At 38.0% G+C, this 23,980-nt stretch overlaps 1 protein-coding gene across 1 annotated transcript; it reads left to right on the top strand.

The window, feature by feature from the left end:
• LOC107829436 (uncharacterized) lies at nt 1–18,440 on the top strand. Its single transcript, XM_016656897.1, has 2 exons — nt 1–978; nt 17,799–18,440. Exons 1-2 carry the CDS (start codon nt 1–3, stop codon nt 18,438–18,440), a joined length of 1,620 nt encoding a protein of 539 aa, XP_016512383.1.
• Nucleotides 18,441–23,980: the final 5,540 nt, after the last annotated feature.

Here is a 23,980-nt window from a genome sequence, read left to right as displayed (position 1 = left end):
ATGACTCGACCTGTTCTTTCTAGATGCCTAGCAAGATGGTCCATATTGTTTAACCAATATGAGATCACATACACGCCTCAAAAGGCTATGAAAGGAGAAGCACTAGCCAATATTCTGGTTGATCACCCTCTTCCGGCTGAATGGGAGCTTTCTGATGAGTTTCTAGATGAAGATGTTTTGTTCATTGAAGAATTGCCACCATGGACAATGTTCTTTGATGGATCTGCATGTTGTAACGGTGCATGGGCAGGTGTTGTGTTGATCTCTCCAGAAAGACAAGTCTTGCCATTCTCCTTTGCTTTAGGTGAAACGTGCTCCAACAATGCCGCAGAGTACCAAGCTTTGATCGTTGGTCTCGAAATAGCATTAGACATGAAGATTCTACAGTTGGTGATCTACTGCGACTCTATGCTGATCATCATCCAACTAATAGGGAGTTACGACGTAAAGAAGGAAGATCTCTTTCCATATCATCAATATGCTTCTGGTTTACTTGAAAGATTCGACCAAGTGTTCTTAAACCACGTCCCAAAAGAAGAAAATTGCAAGGCTGATACTTTGGCTAACTTGGCCATGACGATGGCACTTGGAGAGAGTGAGTCAACAAAGGTATATGTGTGTTATCGATGGGTTATTCCTAGACTTCTTGATCTTCAAATCAACGAAATCCACCATACGTCTGTTCGAGTGATTAAAGAAGAAGACTGGAGGCAACCACTGATAGAGTACCTTGAACATGGAAAGCTACCTGAGGATTCGCGACAAAAAACATTCATCAAACGAAGAGCTTCACGATTCATCTACAATAAGGGGATATTGTTTCGCTGCTCTTTTGAAGGACTATTCTTGCGATGTCTTGACAAAGAAGAAGCCTGCAAAGTGATGGAGGAAGCACATTCTGGCTCATGTGGAGCACATCAATCTGGTCCCAAGCTCCATTTTCGCATCAAGAAGATGGGCTACTACTGGGCGACTATGGTAAAGGATTGCATGGAGCATGCCAAAAGATGTCAAGCATGTCAATTTCATGCAAACTATGACCACCTGTCACGACTTAATTTAGGGTCATGACCGACGCTTAGGAGCAAGTACTCCCAAGTAAGCTTCAACAGTGTTTTACATAAAATCGGATAGAGTTTTTCCTGTTTTAGGACTTTCCAAAAAGTTTTCCTGTCTCATAAATGAATAACAACAAACCAATATTCACCTAAATCAGTCACAGTCTTCATCAACTAACTGAAAATGGGTTTTCACCAACACTACCAACACTAGCAAACTTACCAATATAATAATATTAAACCTATCTCAAAAATAAGGAAAGAAAGTGCAATACTAGTAACTAGTCCAACATAACGAATGAATACTCATGACACTAATAAAATAACTATGGAGCAACTCTATGAGTTCAAAAGAAAAGATGATAACAATAAATAAACTATTCGCCCACGGGAACTAGTGCGGGGCTCACCAAGAACTATCAACTCGTGTACTGTAATTAACGAAATCCTCGCTCGCATCAACTACTGTCTCTGTAAAAGAAATAGCGGGGAGTGAGTCGCTAGCTCGGTGAGTAATAACACTTAACCACAACCATTTTTAATTGGGGACAAGTCAGAAATACATGCCTGTATAATAGTAATAAAAAATTATTATAAAAATTAAATGTACTTTCAAAACGGTAACAATAATCAGTCTCATCATGTGTTTTCTATAACATAAATCAATTAAATAATTCGCTAATAAACTCAGTAAGCGTTGTCTCATATGAATTCTTTATGTTTGGGAGGTTTCCAAGAAAGGATCATGTAATCTGTATCATTGTGTGGACCCTTTCGTAAAAGGAGTCAAATATAACTGTAGGTCCCTACTCTAGGGAAAACTGTAATTGTATGCTAGTTCTACCTTCCCACTAGCGAGGGCTATAACTGTAATCGGTAATCTGTAAATACAAGGTGCACCAGGTCTAACGAACCCGTCGTTAGCTACGGGATCCTTCAAAGTCTCCTCCCATTTATGCTTTTCTTTGTAAACAGTAAATATTCATACGAAAATAATTTCAAAATAGTACAGGGCATTTCAATTCTTATCAAAACATGTAATCCCATTTAGGTAACAGTAATCATATCTCAAATAACAGTAAAACATGTCTAGTAATAGTGAGAACATTTTAAATAGTTGTAAACATCTCAAGTAAACTGTTCAACACCATATCAAGTAAAGGACTTGTCCCACATGCAATTTCAAACATTCGGTAACAAATATCATTTTCAAAATCATGTATAAACCATGCAAGTTATGAAAACACAAGTTGCGGTAAGATTACTACTCACAATACTCATGCCAAAATATCGAATGCATCACCTCGAACACTCCGTACGACTTTCTTCAGTCTATAATCACATCACATGATCGTGTTAATTACCTTCTTTAGGCTATTTCATAACTAATTTAGAGTACCCAACCCTCGAGATTTTTCACGACCCCAAATTTCCTCTGTAGGAGGTCGTGATGGCACCTAGTCTCTAAGACTAGGTAAGCCTATCAATGCGGAATAATAATAGATATCTGGAATAAATAAACTACAATTCAAATATTTTCAACTCCCAAAACCCGGTAGAAATAAGTCACAAGCTTCTAAGAATTTATTCTATATGGCTCTATACATCAGAGTCTAAAGCAAAATAAGGAATACAACATAGTGAGATAGAAGGGGACTCCGGAGTCTGCGGACGCTGGCAGATATACCTCGAAGTCTCCTCGTACAGCTAGTTACTGATGCTTGGTCTGATAAGATGTAACTGGATCTGCACAAAATGATGTGCAGAAGCGTAGTATGTGTACACCACAGCGTTACCCAGTAAGTGCCAAGCCTAACCTCGGTAGAGTAGTGACGAGGTCAGGTCAGGCCTACTGGAAAAATAAATAATAACATGGTAAAATTTTTAACAATATAATAAGATAAAATGACAATGGAAATGAATCAAGTAGTATGTCACCATTTAATTACACCAAATAATGGTAATTAATACCTCGTGGAAGCAAAACAGAATTCCTTTCATCTTTAAGAAAATCACAACAATAATCAAAGGCAACTGCGGCCATAAATCAATATCCACAAGGGCACTCCCGAGGTAACGCCTCGTAGTCCCAAATCATAAATAAATTCACAATATCTCATTTCCTTATATCACCGAGAGAGACTTCACAATTTATTTTAAAGAAAATATTTTTCCCGAAATAGCATCTCGCGTTTTAGCCATCCTTATCACACCGCATGACTTCTAGTAGTTCCCCTACTAGCCACGCGTATCAAGCCACCCTTATCTCACCGCATGCGTTTCAACACCCAGACCTTATACCACCGCATGCGTACAAAATAAATCAACAATAATATTTTTCCATAATAAAGAGCTCACGGCTCCATCACAATGAGTACGAAAATCTCACAAAATATTCAGCAAAAATAATATTTTACAAATTTAACACCTTGTCTAAATATCAAATTTTTAAATGTAAAATACTTCATTTTTTTATATTTAAATTTAAGAAATTCCACCTTCAAATAATGCACAGAATAAAAAAAACAAGTTTCAGCTAAACAGGTAAAAACAATTAGCAAGAGAGGTTCAAGCAAATTTAAAGTATATAAATCATATCAATGATAAAGAATATAACAAGATAAAATTATTTAATTAATATGTAACAGTGATCTACACAATTTAAAAACACAATCCTTCATATTTAGCTCGTGTACACACTCGTCACTTCGTGTACACGACATTCATCATATTACAATTATCACATCAATACCAATCCTAGGGGAAATTTCTCCCACACAAGGTTAGACAAGTCACCTACCTCGACTTGCTCCAATTTAATCAAGTAGTATGCCTTTTCCTCAATTTTTCGACTCCGATTGACTCGTATCTAGTCATAATTAATTCGATACAGTCAACAAAAATTGTAGAATCAATTCCATAAGAAAATACTATATTTTTAAATAAAATCTGAAATTAACTCAAAAATTACCCGTTGGGCCCACGTCTCGAAATCCGGCGAAAGTTACGAAATATGAACGCCCGTTCAACCACGAGTCTAACCATACTAAAATGACTAAATTCCAATAACAATTCGACCCTCAATTCCTCAAATCTATCCAAGAAGGTTTTCAAAATTTTCCAACTTAAATCACCAATTAACTAATAAAAACAGTGATGGATTTGGGTAATCTAACCAAAATTGAGGTAAGAACACTTACACCAATATTTTCTCTGAAAATATCCCAAAACTCTCCTCAATCCGAGCTCCAAATCGTTAACAATGGAAAATGGGACGAAGTCCCATTTTCAGAACTTAAACATTCTTCCCAGGCTTTTACTCATCGCGATCGCGAACATCCACACGCGATCGCGAAGCATAAATTACCACTGCCCAAATTAACTCTACGTGATCGCGTATATCCTCATGCGATCGTAAAGCACAGAGTTCCCAGCTCTACGCGATCGCAGTCCTCTTCACGCGATCACATAGAGCAAATGCGTGACCTCCACTCATGCTCCGTTACTCTACGCGAACGCGACCGTCTTCACGCGTTCGCGAGTCACAAGGTCTGAAAGCTATGCGGTCGCATCCCGCTTTACACGATCACGAAGCACAAAATTTAGCAGCCCTCAATTAACCTTACGCGATCGCAAACAATGCCACGCGATCGTGATGCACAGACTATCTCAACCTACGCGATCGCGGTTGACCTCACGTGATCGTGAAGAACAAAATTAACATTGCCTCAACTATGCCTACGCGATCGCGTCCCAATCTTCGTGATCGCGAAGAAGGTTTAAAATACCAGAAATCAGCAGCTACCAGCAAAGCCAAAATGAAGGAAAATACTCTGAATACCATCCGAAACATGCCCGAGCCCCTCGGGACCTCAATCAAATATACCAACAAGTCCTAAAACATCATACGGACTTAGTCGAGTCTTCAAACCATATCCAACAACACCAAAAACACGAGTCATACATAGATTCAAGCCTAATGAACTTTGAAACTTTCAATTTCTACAAACGACACCAGAACCTATCAAATCAAGTCCGATTGATCTCAAATTTTGCGCGCAAGTCATAAATGACATAACAAAGCTATAAAAATTTTCGGAACTGGATTCCGACCCCGATATCAAAAAGTCAACTCCCCAATCAAACTTTCAAACTTAAATTCCTATTTTAGCCATTCAAGCCTAATTTAACTACGGAATTCTAAATAAAATTTCGAACACGCTCCTAAGTCCAAAATTACCATACGGAACTGTTGGAATCATCAAAATTCTATTCTGGGGTCATTTTCTCAAAATGTTGACCGAATTCAAACTTAGCATTTTAAGGCCAACTTAAGGAACCAAGTGTTTCGATTTCAACCCGAACACTTCCAAATCCCGAACCAACCATCCCCGCAAGTCATAAATTTATAAAAGCACATACCGGGAGTTTTATTTAGGGGAACGGGGTTCTAAAAGTAAAAATGACTGATTGGGTCATTACATTCTCCACCTCTTAAACAAACGTTCGTCCTCGAACGAGTTTAGAATTATACCTGGAGTGGTAAAAAGATAAGGATAACAGTTGCGTATATCATGCTCGGTCTCCCAAGTTGCCTCTTCGACCGGATGACCCCTCCACTGAATCTTTACGGAAGCAATGTTCTTTGACCTCAGCTTTCGAACCTTCCTGTCCAAAATAGCCATTGATTCCTCAACATAAGATAGATCCTTGTCCAACTGAACTGAACTGAAGTCTAACACATGAGACGGATCGCCGTGATACTTCCGGAGCATAGAAACATGAAATACTGGATGAACTGTAGAGAGACTAGGTGGTAGTATAAGTCTGTAAACCACCTCTCCAACTTTTTCAAGAATCTCAAAAGGCCCAATATATCTAGGTCTCAACTTGCCCTTCTTCCCGAACATCATCACACCCTTCATAGGCAAAACCCGGAGCAGGACTCGCTCACCAACCATGAATGCAATATCACGAACCTTCTGATCCGCATAACTCTTCTGTCTAGATTGGGTTGTACGAAGTCGATCCTGAATTAATTTAACCTTTTCCAAGGCATCATGAACCAAGTCTGTACCCAATAGCCTAGCCTCGCCCGGTTCGAACCAACCCACTGGAGACCGGCATCGCCTACCATACAAGGCCTCAAACGGAGCCATCTGAATGCTCGACTGATAACTGTTGTTGTAAGCAAACTTCGCAAGTGGTAAGAATTGGTCCCAAGCACCCCTTAAAATCTATCACACACGCACGAAGCATATCCCCAGTATCTGAATAGTGCGTTCGGACTGCCCGTCCGTCTGAGGGTAAAATGTTATACTCAACTCCACACGAGTACCCAACTCTCGCTGTACAGCCCTCCAAAATCGTGATGTAAACTGTGTACCCCGGTCAGAGATGATAGATTCCGGTACGCCATGAAGTCTAACAATCTCGCGAATATAGACTTGAGCCAACTGCTCGGAAGAATAGGTAGTCATCACAGGAATGAAATGAGCTGACTTGGTCATTCTATCCACAATCACCCAAACTGCATCAAACTTCCGCTGAGTCTGTGGAAGTCCAACAATGAAATCCATAGTGATCCGCTCCCATTTCCCTTCTGGAATCTCTAACTTCTGAAGCAATCCACTCGGTCGCTTATGCTCATATTTTACTTGTTGATAATTTAAACACCGAGCTACATACTCTACTATGTCTTTCTTCATCCGCCTCCACCAATAGTGTTGTCTCAAGTCCTGATACATCTTTGCAGCACCCGGATGAATGGAGTACCGTGAACTGTGAGCCTCCTGGAGAATCAACTCATGCAAACCATATACATTAGGCACACATAGCCTGCCCTGCATCCTTAATACATCGTCATCTCCAATAGTGACTTCTTTGGCATCACCGTGTTGAACTGTATCCTTAAGGACAAGTAGATGGGGGTCATCGTACTGACGCTCTCTGATACGATCATAAAGAGAAGACTGAGAAATCACACAAGCCAAAACTCGGCTCGGCTCGGAAACATCCAACCTGACAAACTGGTTGGCCAAGGCCTGAACAGCCAAGGCTAAAGGTCTCTCTGCTACCTGTAAATATGCTAAGCTGCCCAAACTCCCCGCCTTACGACTCAAGGCATCGACCACTACATTGGCCTTTCCGGAATGATAGAGAATGGTGATATCATAATCCTTAAGAAACTCCAACCATTTCCGCTACCGCAAATTAAGATCCTTCTATTTAAACAGATATTGTACACTCCGGTGATCGGTGTAGACCTCATAATAGACACCGTACAAATAATGCCGCCAAATCTTCAAGGCATGAACAATAGCTGCTAATTCAAGGACATGGACCGGATAATTCTTCTCATGTACCTTTAACTGTCTGGACGCGTAGGCAATCACCCTACTGTCTTGCATCAACACTGCACCGAGACCAATACGCGACGCATCACAATACACAGTATAAGACCCTGAACCTGTAGGTAATACCAATACTGGGGCTGTAGTCAAAGTTGTCTTGAGCTTTTGGAAGCTCTCCTCATATTCCTCGGTCCATCTGAACGGAGCACCCTTCTGGGTCAATTTGGTCATAGATGCAGCAATAGAAGAGAAACCCTCTACAAATCGGCGATAATACCCTGCCAAACCAAGGAAACTCCGGATCTCCGTAGCTGAGGACGGTCTGGACCAACTCTGTACTGCCTCAATCTTCTTCGGATCTACCTTGATCCCCTCGCACGAAACTATATGACCCAAAAATCCCACTGAATCAAGCCAGAATTCACACTTTGAAAATTTTGCATATAACTTCTTTTCTCTCAAAGTCTGAAGCACAGTCCTCAGGTGTTGTTCATGATCTTCCTGACTCCGGGAATACACCAGAATGTTGTCAATAAACACAATGACGATACCAAGTCTTGAAAGCAGTCTTCGTGATATCTGGCTCCCGAATCTTCAACTGATGATAGCCTGAATGCAAGTCGATCTTAGAAAACACTCTGGCACCCTAAAACTGATCAAATGGGTCATCAATACGTGGCAATGGATACATGTTCTTCACTGTAACCTTGTTCAGCTGGCGGTAATCAATACACATCCGCATAGAACCATCCTTCTTCTTTACAAATAAGACAGGAGCACCCCAAGGTGATACACTGGGCTGAATGAAGCCCTTATCAAGCAATTCCTGAAACTGTTCTTTTAATTCTTTCAACTCTGTTGGGGGCATACGGTATGGTGGAATAGAAATGGGCTCAGTGCCCGATAACAAATCAATGCCAAAGTCAATATCCCTATCGGGTGGCATACCCAAAAGATCTGTTGGAAATACATCAGGAAAATACCTTACTACAGGAACTGACTCCATGGTAGGAGTATCAATATTAACATCTCTCACATAGGCCAGATACACATCATACCCCTTCTCAACCATTCGTTGAGCTTTAAGAAATGAAACAACCCTGCTAGGAACATGATCTGAGGTACCTGTCCCCTCTAGCTGCGGTAAACCTGGCATAGCCAACACCGTCTTGGCATAATAATCAATAATAGCGTGACAGGACGACAACATGTCCATGCCCAAAATAATATCGAAATCCACCATATTGAGCAATAATAAATCAGCTCTGGTCTCAAAACCACTGATAACAATTAAACACGACCGATACACGTGGTCCACAATAATAGATTCACCCACGGGTGTAGATACATAAACATAGGAACTCAAGGAATCATGGAATACGCCCAAATACGGGGCAAAATAAGATGACACATAAGAATAAGTAGAGCCTGGATCAAATAAGACTGATGCATCTCTATGACAGACCGGAATAATACCTATATAACAGAATCAAATGCAACGACCTCTATCCTAGCAGGAAGGGAATAATATCTGGCCTGGCCTCCCACTCTAGGGCGACCTCTACCTGTCCGACCTCCACCTCTAGCTGGATGTGCAGGTGGGTAACTGGTGCAGTAATCATGGCTTGAGAAGCCTGAGGGCCATGTGAAATAGGTGGGGCCTGAGAAATCTGAAGAGGTGCACCCCTTCTAAATCTGGGGAAATCTCTCATGATATGACGAGTGTCACCACACTCAAAACAAACCCTCGGAGGATGTGGCTGCTGGGACTGGCTCGGTCCTGATCGACTAGACTGTCCGCTGAAAGCACCCCGTACATGAGGTACAGTAGACACTAGCGGTGCAAAATATGGAACCTAAGGTCTGGGAGTAGACGGAATACCACTGGAAGCTGGAAGTGCTGAATGAATAGGACGGCTCACATAACCTCTACCATGACGGGATGTAACTGGGCACGAGAATTATTATATGTGCCAGAATCTCGAGATCTCTTAGCTTCCCTCTCTTCCCTCTCCCGGATCCGCATACCTTCCAATCTCCTAGCAATTGACAACACCTGTTGATATGTGATGTCCATCTATAGCTCTCGGTCCATACTGAATCTGATACTAGGGTTGAGACCCTCAATAAATCTGCGAACCCGCTCTCGAACTATAGTAACTAAGGCTGATGCATGCCTAGCCAAATTACTGAATCAGACCGCATATTCCGACACGGTCATAGAACCCTGGCGTAGCTTCTCAAACTCTGTGCGCCATGCATCGCTAAGACTCTGAGGAACATACTCCTTTAAGAACATATCTGAAAAAATTGAGTCCAAGTAAGTGAAGCTGCCTCAACCGGACTAATCCAACTCATATGCCCGCCACCACTGGTAGGCTGCTCCTCTAAGCTGAAATGTCGTGAAAGAAATCCCACTGGAATCCACAATACCCATAGTACGGAGGATACGGTGACATTCCTCCAGAAAACCCTAAGCATCATCTGAAGCTAAACCGCTGAAAGTGGGAGGGTGGTACTTCTTGTACCTCTCGAGCCTGAGCTGCTCCTCCTCTGAAACTGTTGTCCTAATCTCGGGCCGAACTGGGGCAACTGGCTGCACTGGTATAACCTTTGGGGCATGGTCAACTTGGGCCCGTGGCTCTAGAGTACGGGCGGCGGGAGTCTGTGCTCCTCCCCCGGCCTGAGATGTGGTAGGAGCAAGTAGAATTAACCCTGCCTGAGCTAGAGTGCCAAACATGCTCAAAAACTGGGCAATAGTCTCCTGAAGTGCAGAAGCGTAGTATGAGTATATCACAACGGTACCCAGTAGGGCCTGACCTGATCTCGTCACTACTCTACCGAGGTTAGGCTTGGCACTTACTGGGTACCAGTGTGGTGTACTCATACTACGCTTCTGCATATCTTTTTGTGCAGATCCAGGTACATCTTATCAGACCAGGTATCAGTAAACTAGTTGTATGAGGAGACTTCGAAGTATATCTGCCAGCGTCCGCAGACTCCGGAGTCCCCTTCTATTTAACTATATTGTCTTCCTTATTTGCTTTAGACTCTGATGTATAGAGACATAGAGAATAAATTCTTAGAAGTTTGTGACTTATTTCTACCGGGTTTTGGAAGTTGAAATTGTTTGAATTGTAGTTTATTTATTTTAGATATCTATTATTATTCTGCATTGATAGGCTTACCTAGTCTTAGAGATTAGGTGCCATCACGACCTCCTACGGAGGAAATTTGGGATCGTGGCAAGATTACACCTTTAATTGTCAATTCGTCCAATTAATATCTATCCATGCTCTGGGTTACTCAACACATTCAATATTTATTCTTCTATTAAAAAGGTGTCATATTATTTATTCATGGTATTGTTCAACAAAATATTTTTCTCTTAAACATGTTAATAAGCCCAAATTTAATAGCGTTGCTGGCTATACATGTATAATTGATATTTAATATTCATGACCCAATGGAATTTCCATATACACAAAGAGTAAACTCAAGCAAACCATAAGTAAGAAAAATTACTTTGGAATTGAAAGGTGGCTTCTACTATTTGCCTTTGCTTCTGTGTTCCTTGACACAAGATTCCACCACAAATGCTATTTGATCACCATCCTTTTGTCCTTCACGGTGAATTGCCAAAGAGTCCCCTCCTTGTTTTCAATTTCAATTGCTTTCAGTTCCTTGGCCGACCACAGTCCTTGTCTTTTGCCCAAATATTAATCTGTTTTTTCTTCTTCTTCTTTGTTTTGGTGGCTAATACACTTATCTTTATAAAACCCTTAAGACTTCATGGTATCAGGTAGAGGCTTCGGCCCATTAAGATGCTTTATACATATTTCTTTTCTTCTTTTTTTATTTTTTATTTGGCTAAATGGCAATTATGCCCTTATTTTAATTATAGGATATTACATTCTCTCCACCTTATGAAATTTGGTCCCAGAATTAAACAAATACATAACTGTAGACTGAAATAAGTGAGGATATTTGACTCACACACCTTCTTCCACTTCTCTAGCAGCTTCTTAAACTGTATGGTTTCTCCATAAGACTTTCACGAACACAATATTTTTTTACCGTAACTTCCTTATTGTCTGTCAACAATAGTTACCGGCTCCTCCTCGTAGAATAAGTTCCCATTTAATTCTATAATCAGTGCTTCAATCACATGTGGGGAGTCTTATGTGCATTTTCTTAGTATAGAAACATAAAATACTTAATTTATGAAAGACAATTTAGGAAGAAGTGCCAAACAATATACCAGAACTCACACTTGGTCTAGTATCACGTACGACCTTATAAACCTCAGGCTAATCTTACTTCTTCTTTTTTCTGAATTACATCACGTATTTCATATGGGAGAGTAATAGGGACTTCTCTGTCCCCCAATTGTGAAAACTAAGTTCATTCTCCTCGTATCCCCATAAGGCTTTTTTCTACTTTTAGTTGTGAGAAATCTTTGCTTGATCAACTCGACCTTGTCCATAACTTCTTGTACTAGATCAGATCCCCATAAGTTAATCTCACCAGCTTCAACCCATCTGATAGGAGAACAACATCTTTTACCAGGTGCTATCTGAATGCTGGATTGAAAGTTATTATTGTAGGAAAATTCAACTAAAGATAGGTAGGCATCCCAATAAACTTCAAACTCAAGAATGCAATTTCTCACATATCCTCCAAGATTTGTATAGTACATTTAGACTTTGCATTTGTCTGTGATAAAAATTAGTACTAAGATCTACTCGTGTGCCCAACGTTTCTTGAAAAGATTTTCACATCGTGAGGTGAATTGTGATCCTTTATCAGAGATGATGGATAATAAAGCTCTACTGAGAATTTTTTTATGTTCATGTATATTTATACATATTTCACCTTACTATAAGAATTTTTGACTAGCAAGAAATATGCCTACTTTGTAAGCCAATTTATAACCTTTCCACATATAATCATACCTCTAATGGTTTGGTAATCTAGTCATATAATGTAATTATGTTGTATTTCTACTTCAAAATCTTAAGTTGTTGTAGTGGGACTTTAAGTCGCAAGTGCTTGCCTTAACATGCTAACATGTCAAATAGTTAGAAACAAGGTTAACGAATTTTTCTTCTTCTTTCTTTTCCAACCAATCCAAAAAAACTTTCCTAGTCATAATGCATCTTATGGACCTGAGATATACAGTGTATCTAGAGTTTTGAGCTCAATCACGAATAGCTTGTCTCAACCCATATATGTTTGCTACACCTAATAGATTACCTAATCGAAGAATACTATCACTATTAACAGTCATATCCTTGCTTTTACCAGCTAAGAAGTAATCTCAATACTTGAACAATTGCTCATCCTCGTATTGACTAGCCTTTATGCACTTTACATCAGGCTTGACCAATAGCCAATAATGTCCTTCAATTCTTTTCACATTAAATCTAATACGTGTACCCTCTAGTCTATGCATATCTTTATCTAGAAGTATCTTTAATGAGCTATATGCCCAAATTACCCATGGTTTATTTTTTTTTTGCCTAAAGTATTATATTTATCTTTCCGGAACAATACAAAATAGTATAATTATATCTTCAATAGTTCCCTCCATCAGCATTGGTAAATATTTATATCTCTGCTGGTTTTTAATGTACTTCAGGCTCTTGTGCTAGGTATAATCTCATAGGTTTCTTCCTATAAATAGTGTCTCTAAATCCAAAAAAGAAATATCAGTATGACCATCTCCAAATCATGAGGGGCATAATACAACTTGAGCTTCTTCAATTTTCTTGGAGCATAAGCTTTCACCCGACCAGTTTACATAAAAAATATCCTAATCCTACCCTCGTAGCATCACAGAACATCGTATATCCTCTAGAATCTATTGGAATAAGGCTAATAATGGTGTGATTGTCAAATATCCCTTAGGCTTCTGGAGTCTCATCGTACATTCCTCCATCCACTGAATTTTGACGAATTTCTATGTTAACTTGGTGAGTGGTGGTGCTATTCTAATGAAATCCTACCCAAATGCCTATAGTAATCTGTTAAGCCAAAAAACAAAATCAATTTCTGTAGGAGAAATGGATCTCGGCCATTTATGAACTGCTTTTATCTTCTTAGATTCTACCATCTTTTCATTATTAGTTACCATGTGCCCTAAGAATACCACCGAGTCTAGCTAAGACTCACAATTGACGACTCGGCAAAAAAGTGATTTTTCTGCAACATTTGTTTTACATATTTTTCAAGTTATTCTCGTGCTCTTATTGTCTAAGAGAATATACCAAAATATAATAAGTAAAAATTATGAATTTGTTTCTTTCAAAAATAACTTTGAACACCATATCCATTATATACATTTATGCAGTTAGAGCATTGGCCAGTCTAAAGGACATCACAAGTAACTCATAATGTTTGTACCAAGTACTAGAGGCAAACATCAAAATATCTTTCTTTCTTATTTTAAGTTGATGATAACCAGACTAAAGATCAATGACTCCTTGTAACAGATCAAACAAGTTATCTATACAAGACAATGGGTATTTATTGTGTATTGTTATCTTATTTAATTATCTGTCGTTGATGCACATTCTTAAGAACTTATCCCCCTTCTGTTTTCAAACAATATTGGTGTACCCCATGGTGAAATACTCGATATGATAAAACCCGTATCCAGTAGGTCTCACAATTGTTCAATCAGCTCTCTCAACTTCATCGGTTCCATATGATATGGTTTGCATGTCATGTGTCGAATCAATACCGAAGTCTATTTCTCATATTGGAGGTAGTCCTGGTAAATCCTTAGGAATACATTAGAAAATCTCTCACTATTATACTTTTATTTTTCAAACTAAGTTTCACATCTCTTGGATCTCTTTACGAAAGTTGCGAGACCCTAACTACTCTTACTCAATAATTGTAGAGCCTTTTTAAATGATATAACCTCGACTATCACTGGGATATGCATATCTAGAAAACCTTTGCATGGTAATAAAAAGTAATGTAATAAGATAATAACCAATCACACCTATAAGCACGTCAAAATTAACAAGGTCAAGTACAATATGGCTAGATAGGGTATGATTTCTCTCACTTTGAATCTGATAAGCTTAATAGAAAGTTTCAATTGTACGATACTCTTCCATAAAAGTAGCAACTATTAAAGGATCTCATAATATCTCATTTATCTAACTCTTCGTCCCATAGAAGAAAAAGAAATTCATACTACGAAATTTTTTAGTCTCTACCTTCTCAAATGAATTCTTAGTTGCATGCCAATCACATCCAGTTCTTAATTTTTTTTCTTTTTTTTCCTAGAAAGTTTAACTTTCACATAATAGGTAAGAGTCTTCGTATGTGAGATTATTGTCTTGTTTAAATGGTTAATCAATAATTAGACAAGCCTCTCAACCTAAGGCGGCATGTCCTAGATAGCTGATAAAGTCTGGGGTCACGTGTCAGTACATCTATCATCTGAATTAATTTCTTACGTACCTATCAAGTTTGTACTTTTGACTATCGAGAAGGAAGCGATTCATAAAAAATTTACTAAACTTATTTCTAAGTCATTTGTGTCACTCCTAACCGCATCCCTAACAATATGGATACATTTCATATATTCGTCATGTACTCTAGTCGATAAGTTGCTAGATCCACAAGCCTTTCGCTGGAACATTATAGAGCTCATAATGCTTTAAATGTTTAGCCAAAAACTTCTAAGGATGATTAAAGTGTCAAAAACAATAAACTTTATGTTTTCAATTTTAGGAACTCTAATAACTCTATGCTCCGGACAATCTTAATACGAGATGCCTAAAGCTTTTATATCCATAATCTATTACCCTTTTTTTTTTGTCCTGTCCACCAATTATATCTATCAAGCTCTCAATTATTCTCTACATGGAGGTAAGTACCTCAATGATAATAATTTCCTAGCCATGATGGTGATCTAGTACTTAATTCAAGAGTGAATTTTATTACATATCTTAGTGGTATGGAAGCCCCTCATTGTGGTGCAACAATCTTTCATTGGCCTTATTTAATACTTCTATTGATGTCCTTTGCTAGGAGACAGTTGCTGTCCAGTGGCAGTATTTTAATGTCCTTAAACCTTTGGCCAAACTCTATTATTGAATGACTGGTCTGCGCCATACATGAACAAGATAAAAGGCGACGTTCAGTTATTTGACCCTAATCTCCACATGCGTATGGAGGAATAAGAAAGAAAGACAAGAAACATCCTATCACGCCCATGCAGAATCACGATTATGGGAATGACCGGCTACATAACCATAATTGAGATTCAACTACCGATATGTGCTCCATTAATCACAAGAACAACCTAAAGCTCTTATACCAACTTTGTCACGACCCAATTTAGGGTCGTGACCGGCGCTTACGAGCAAGTACTCCCAAGTAAGTCTCATCGATATTTTACAGAAAATCGGACGGAGTTTTCCCTGTTTTAGGACTTTCCAAAAAGTTTTCCTGTCTCATAAATAAATAACAACCAACCAATATTCACCTAAATCAGTCACAGTCTTCATCAACTAACTGAAAATGAGTTTTAACCAACACTACCAACACTAGAAACCTTACCAATATAATAATACTAAACCCATCTCAAAAATACGAAAAGACAATACTAGTAACTAGTCCAACATAACGAATGAATACTCATGACACTAATAAAAATAATTATGGAGCGACTTTAAGAGTTCAAAATAAAAGACGATAACAATAAATAAACTATTCGCCCACGCGAACTAGTGTGGGGCTCATCAGGAACTATCAACTCGTGTACTCTAATTAACGAAATCCTCCCTCACATCAACTGTTGATCTATAAAATAAATAGTGGGGAGTGAGTCTCTAACTCAGTGAGTAATAAATTTTAACCACAACCGTTTTTAATTGGAGACACGTCAGAAATACATGCATGTATAACATTAATCAAAAGTTATTACAAAAACTAAATGTACTTTCAAAACGGTAACAATAATCAGTCTCATCATGTGTTTCCTGTAACAAAAATCAATTAAATAATTCGGTAATAAACTCGGTAAGCGCTGTGTCATATCAATTCTTTATATTTGGGAGGTTTCCAAGAAAGTATCATGTAATATGTATTATTGTGTGTACCCTTTCATAAAAGGAGTCAAATATAATTGTACGTCCCTACTCGAGGGAAAACTGTAATTGTATGCTAGTTCTACCTTCCCACTAGCGAGGGCTATAACTGTAATCGATAATCTATAAATACAAGGTGCACCCGGTATAACGAACCCATCGTTAGCTACAGGATCCTTCAAAGTCTCCTCCCATTTATACTTTTCTTTGTAAAAAGTAAATATTCATACGAAAACAATTTCAAAATAGTACAGGGCATTTCAATTCTTATCAAATCATGTAATCCCATTTAGGTAACAATAATCATATCTCAAATAACAGTAAAACATGTCTAGTAACAGTGAGAACATTTTAAATAGTTGTAAACATCTCAAGTAAACTGTTCAGTACCATATCAAGTAAAGGACTTGTCCCACATATAATTTTAAAGATTCGGTAACAAATATCATTTTCAAAATCATGTATAAACTATGCAGGTTATGAAAACACAAGTTGCGGTAAGGTTACTACTCACAGTACTCATGCCGAAATATCGAATGCGTCACCTCGAACACTCCGTACGACTTTCTTCGGTCTATAATCACATCACTTGATCGTGTTAATGGCCTTCTTTAGGCTATTTCATAACTAATTTAGAGTACCCAACCCTCGAGATTACACCTTTAATTGTCAATTCGTCCAATTAATATTTATCCATGCTTCAAGTTACTCAACACATTCAATATTTATTCTTCTATTAAAAAGCTGTCATATTATTTAATCATGGTATTGTTCAACAAAATATTTTTCTCTTAAACATGTGAATAAGCCCAGATTTAATAGCGTTGCTGGCTATACATATATAATTGGTATTTAATATTCATTACCCAATGAAATTTTCATATACACAAAGAGTAAACTCAAGCAAACCGTAAGTAAGAAAAATTACTTTGGGATTGAAAGGTGGCTTCTACTATTTTCTTTCGCTTCTGTGTTCCATGACACAAGATTCCACCACAAAAGCTATTTGATCACCATCCTTTTGTCCTTCATGGTTAATTTCCAAAGCATCCCTTGTTTTTAATTTCAATTACTTTCAGTTCCTTGGCCGACCAAAGTCCTTATCTTTTGCCCAAATATTAATCTGTTTTTTTCTTCTTCTTTATTTTGGTGGCTAATATGCTTATCTTTATAAAACCCTTAAGACTTCATGGTATCAGGTAGAGGCTTCGGCCCATTAAGATGCTTTATACATACTTCTTTTCTTCATTTTATTTTCTATTTTATTTTTAAAGTTTTTGCCTAAATGGAAATTATCCCCTTATTTTAATTATAGGATATTACACCACCGATCTCCAAAGCCTCTTCATCCAACTGTAGCTTCATGGCCTTTTAATACATGGGGACTTGATATTGTTGGACCGCTTCCAAAGTCATCAAAGGGACATATGTACATGTTGGCCGCTATAAACTACTTCTCTAGATGGGCTGAAGTTGTTCTACTCAAGGAGCTGAAAAAGGAAACTGATGTCGATTTTATCTCGTCATATATAATTTTTAGATATAGCATACCAAGATACATAATCACTGATAATGGAATGACATTTGACAATAAGCTCGTGAAGAGTCTGTGCGAGAAGTTCGGTTTCAAGCAACATAAGTCTTCAATGTATAATGCACCCGCCAACGGCCTTGCTGAAGCTTTTAACAAGGCGCTTGGTAATCTTTTGAAGAAAGTTGTTGCAAAGAATAAGATAGACTGGCATGAGAAAATTGGTGAGGCTTTGTGGGCATACCGGATAACCTTCAGAACTTCTACACAATCAGCTCCTAACTCTTTGGTGTATGGCATAGAAGCAGTCCTTCCAATGGAGCAACAAATTCCATCATTGCGGATCGCAATCCAAAAAGAACTCACATCCGAAGAGAATGCTTAACTTCACCTAGCAGAGTTAGAGGCATTGGATGAGAAAAGATTGAAAGCGCAACAAAAATTGGAGTGCTATCAAGCTTGATTAGCTAAAGCCTTTAACAAGAAAGTGTGACCACGATCATTCCAAGTGGGAGACTTGGTCCTAGCTGTTCGAAGACACATAATCCTCAACAAACGCATGAGCGACAAGTTTACATCAAAATGGGATGGGCCGTATGTTATGAAGGAAGCTTATTCAAGTGGCACATACAAAATCGTTGATAAGGAAGGTCTCAGAGTAGGTCCAATCAACGGCAAGTTTCTCAAGCAGTACTTCCCATGAAAGTCATCTATGCTCCTCGATGCACGAGCCTAAACTGCAAGTTATGACGCTCCTTGATGCATGAGCCTAAACTGCACGTTGTTGTGCTCCTTGACGCACAAGCCTAAACTGTAAGTCATGACGCTCCTTGACGCATGAGCCTAAACTGCACGTTGCTGCACTCCTTGACACACAAGCCTAAACTACAAGTCATGACGCTCCTTGGCGCATGAGCCTAAACTACACATTGTTACACTCCTGACCCGTATGAGTCTAAACTGTGTACGGCAAAAAAAAAGATCTGCTATGTTAAAAACCTCAAAACAGGTGGCCTAGGCAAAAGTCAAGACAAAAAAAAGGCTTGGTTGAAAACAGTCTTGGTTGAAAACATCACGGGAGGCGGCCTAGGCAAAAAAAATTAGGACATAAAAAAAACAAAAAAAAAACTCATCCATTTGAACTACGTTATGACTTGATCCTCTTCACCAAGGTACGTAGGCAGCTTAGACTTTCATTCTAAGTTCAGTAGCGTGAGTTTTATAAAAAAAAAAGGGTTTTGCTTATGGGATCATCACATTAACTCTTTCAAGTACTGGGACATATATAAATACGAGAAGGAAGACAATTTCCATTGAAGTGTAAAAGATATTTTATTGCTTCAATGTTACAAACGTTGATACATCCAAAATTGTGGAGACGAAAGAGATTAGACATTATCCTATACAAAGCCTAAGTAATGAAAATGATCGTAAACTAGGATTTGTTGCTGACGCGTCTTAAATGCTTTTCCAAGTCTGTATGACGTCTCTACATTTAATGCCATTCTCGATGTATGTCTCTCGCGTTCAGTAGTTGTGATGATCTCTTGACCACGTATCTTGTTGTTAGAGCTCGCGCATGATAGTTTTTTTCTCTTGTGCAAGTGTTGGTTGAAGGTCCCATATATGAGAAGTTGTCTCTCTTGAAAAACCTTCAATCACCATGGGAGCCGCCACTGATGAACTTCAAGACTATCAACAAATCAAGTGCAACAATTGGTGAAGGGGTGGCTTCACATCTTGTATGACACCTCAGTCTGATATCTGGACCCCTTGAGCTTCTTTGCGAGTATGCAAAAGAAATAAATGAAGAGATAATATTTGTGATGCATGATAGCTAAATTTACTACATGCAAGACTCTAGAGTCAATTTCAAGAAGAAAAAAACATTTGTAGGACAACTCAGAGAGCATAGAGTTGGAAAGCAAGCTCAACGGACGACGGAATCAACTTTGGAAAACTAATGCGGTCCATCTGGATGATGTTCTGCCCCTAACATTTTATATGTTGTAGATTTGGATGTCTAATTTCCAACAACATAAACCGTTTGTGATTTGGAAGCTTCTAGCTCAAGATACGATTCTTTTTGCCGGAACTATACGAATCTGAAAGTTTACTGTAGCTAGGTCGCACTTTGAGAATTTTCTGTTTTCAGCCCAAAAGAAGTTTTACCATAAAATTTATATGTGATGCAGCTCTATGAGTTTACTTTCTAATGGCGCAAACTGATCATAATTGGAGATTTGTAGCTCAAGATATGAATTTTTCCACTGGAGCGCGCAAAGCCAAAAAGCAGCAAGGCAGATGTCTAGAACAATTTCAAGAAATTGTTACGGCCAATCTGGAAGGAATAATTCTATGATATTTCTAATTTTCTTATCTCTGAGTCTTCTTTCAGTAGGCGTAAACGGTTTGTGATTTCAACATTTCTAGCCAAAGATATGTTTTCTTTATCTAGAGTGCGCAAATTTAGAAATCAAGTGTGGCAGATGTCTGTAGCAACTTTAAAATATTATGGCAGACGTTCTGAAAGGATTTTTGCCTTTGTATTTAAAAATTTTTGAGTTTCGGAGTTGTCTTTCCAACAGTACAGATGGCTCGTGATTCCGAAACCCGAAGCTCAAAATATAAATTTCTCGATGGGAGTTGTCACGACCCAAAATACATTAATCGTGATAGCATCTAACCCAACCCGTTAGGTCAGCCAATTGACAGTTAACACAATTCTAATAAAATAAAGGTGATCAACAAATGCTACATTTGGATTTCCATACAATATCTCAAGAACTGGTAGTACAAGTTATGAGCTACTAAGAGTGGATTATTGCAAAAACTAATATGAAATAGATACAACTTCTGTTTGAAATGTACATAAACTGAATTCAATTTTAAAACTACCTAGGGACAAGTGGTAGCCACACCTGGAAGGCACGAACATCTTCAGAGTGGGCTCCCATCATCCACCGCAGCTCCGCTCCAAGATCTGTACATAAGGTACAAAAGTGTAGTATGAGTACAACCGACCCTATGTACTTAGTAAGTATCTTGACTAACCTCGGTGAAGTAGTGACGAGACTTTTTAGTTAAAAGATACTCACTGATATAACATGTAAAGTAAAGTAGCAATAGAACAATACTACAATATAACAAAAAAGAGTACACGAAACGAATATGCGAAGCAATAAATGAGTATTAGAAGAGATCACAATTTAATATTTCCCAATATCTCGACCAATCCTTTCCTTAGAGTGATAACTAATAAACCAAGATAGTAACTCCATAACTTTCATAATGTGAGAAATGTACTCAAGATATCAAGTCAATGGCACGGCAACACCCTTCGTGCATTTATCTCATCCTCACCAAATATACGTATAACAGTACCAACCGGGTGAAAGAAATACAAATAAAAATAATGACAAAGTGAAAAATACACAGGTAGCAATAACGAACAAGGCAGTACATATGGACAACGGTAACAGACTAGATATAAGGCATAGAAATTATGATAGTAAATGAGAAAGAAGAATATAAATTTCACTAACTAGCATGGTAGAAGGCCTAGGTGTAGATATAACAAACAAGAAGGAAATCATGATCTTTATGATCTAACAACTAGAAGGCATGAATAACTAACATGATAGGAAGCTTATATGAAAGTGCAACAAATGAGGAACGACATGGATGTAGATATAACAACAAGAAGGAAAACATGATATTTGCAAGTTAAAGAAATAGAAGGCATGGGCAACACAACAACAATTGAGATAGAGAACAAAGACAGAACAACAACGACAAGTTACATAGAAAACATAGGTACAACAGTAACAACTCAAGGTAAAGGCATGAACGTATACACAAGAAAAATATATCACAACATAATGCATGTCCCTCGTCCTCGCCTGCACAGAAATATCCTTCGTGCCATGAACCCATGATAATATAAAAGCATGATAATATATATGAAATGGCACGGCATCACCCTTCGTGCTTTTACACTCATCCTCACATGTTAATGTAAATGAGAACACGATAATATAAATGAAACGGCACAACATCACCTTTCGTGCTTTTACTCTCATCCTCACATGATAATGTAAATGATATCATGATAATGTAAGTGAAATGACACAGCATCACCCTTCGTGCTTTTACTTTCATCCTCACATGATAATGTGAATAAAATAGCACGACATCATCCTTCGTGTTTTACACTCTTCCTCACATGATAATGTATATACAATAGCACGGCATCACCCTTCGTGCTTTACGCTCTTCCTCACCAAGTATATGTATACCAATGATAAGCAAGGCAGGAAGCATGAATAACATCAAGGAGAGTGTTTAAGCAAATATTCCAAATGAATATCAATTACAACTTTCAAGCCAATAACTATTCAATAAACCTCAAGTACTTTATTATTCAAGTATTTTAACAAGTCTCAAAAGTGATCTTTAACTCAAGTATAGAATCCAATATCACAAGAATAACGGCTGTAGCAATGTATTAATGATTAAACATAGTGATGGCCGAATTTAACACATCAATGGTTTCACAAAAATCCGTCAAATTTTAATCAAGTTATAATAAGCTAAATCTCGGTTTCTAATATTTAATTTCATATTCTTAGTAATCTAGAAGTCAAGTAAGACATGAAACAAGAAGGTCACATAATTCTACAAGGCACAATTAATCATATAATTTACCCCCGAGTATGATTAACCCTGGTACATGCATATACACTCGTCACCTCATATATGTATCACCCCCGCATGTAGCAAACAATGGCAATTAGTATGGAAAATTTCCTCAATAAAGTTAGGCAAGACACTTACTTTAAACAAGCCAAATTGATATACTAGAAGCACCATCCAGCTCAAATCATCATTCGAATGGCTCGAAACTAGCCAAAAGCAACTCAAAATCATCAAATAATGCCATAGGAAGCAAACCCAATCGATAAAGGTCGAATCTTTACACATTTACTCAAAGTCAACTAAAGAGTCAAACCTGGGCTCGCACCTTAGAACCCGATGAAACTCATAAAATCTGATAACCCATTCAATTACGAGTCCAACCATACTAGTTTCACTCAAATTCGACTCCGAATCGATGTTCAAAACTCAAAAAATCACTTTATAAAATTTTAGACACCCCCTCCCCTCCAAATTTAACTTTGAAATCACCAATCAAATGCCAAAATCGAAGATGGATTCATAAAATATAACCAAAAATGAGTATAGAATACTTATCCCAATCTATGTGGTAAAAAATCTCCTCCAAAATTTCTCAAATCCGAGCTCCCCGACTCAAAATATGACCAAATGAACAAACCATCGATATTAAATATTTCTGCCCAGTTGTTTTGCCTTGTTTCTTATAGCAAATGATCTAGAAACTCGCTTTTGATACCTCCAATGGATTTTCTGCGAAATTTCAATCAAGTTAGGCTTTTGAATAACTCCATTTGACATTATAATGAAGCAGATATGATATTTCCAAGATTTAAAGGAAATCTAAAAATTTAAGAGACAAAGATGACATTTTTGTAATTATTTTACACCAGAAAATCAGCAACGAAAGAATTTTCGTTTTAGCACCCAAAACTCATTCGGAATCTCTCGTATACAAACCATATATGTATTTCAACCATAAAACATGTTACGAACCTGTTCGCGTATTCAAAACACAGAAAATAGGTCATCTTGACCCGATATTGACTATGGTCAAACTCCAAATTCTTAACTTAACTGGTTTCTCAACCAATAATCAAAAACACACCCGAGCTCTACGGGACCCCATTCAATCATACCAACAAGTCCTAAAATACGAGACGAACTTATTCTAAACTTCAAATCACATCAAACAACGTAAAAATCACAAATCGCACCTCAAATCAAACTTAATAAACTTTTGAACTTTCA

Source organism: Nicotiana tabacum, chromosome 15 (genome assembly GCF_000715075.1).
Source record: "Nicotiana tabacum cultivar K326 chromosome 15, ASM71507v2, whole genome shotgun sequence".
In the NCBI taxonomy this organism is placed as follows: Eukaryota; Viridiplantae; Streptophyta; class Magnoliopsida; order Solanales; family Solanaceae; genus Nicotiana; species Nicotiana tabacum.
This window is presented reverse-complemented; position numbering and strand designations above follow the sequence as displayed.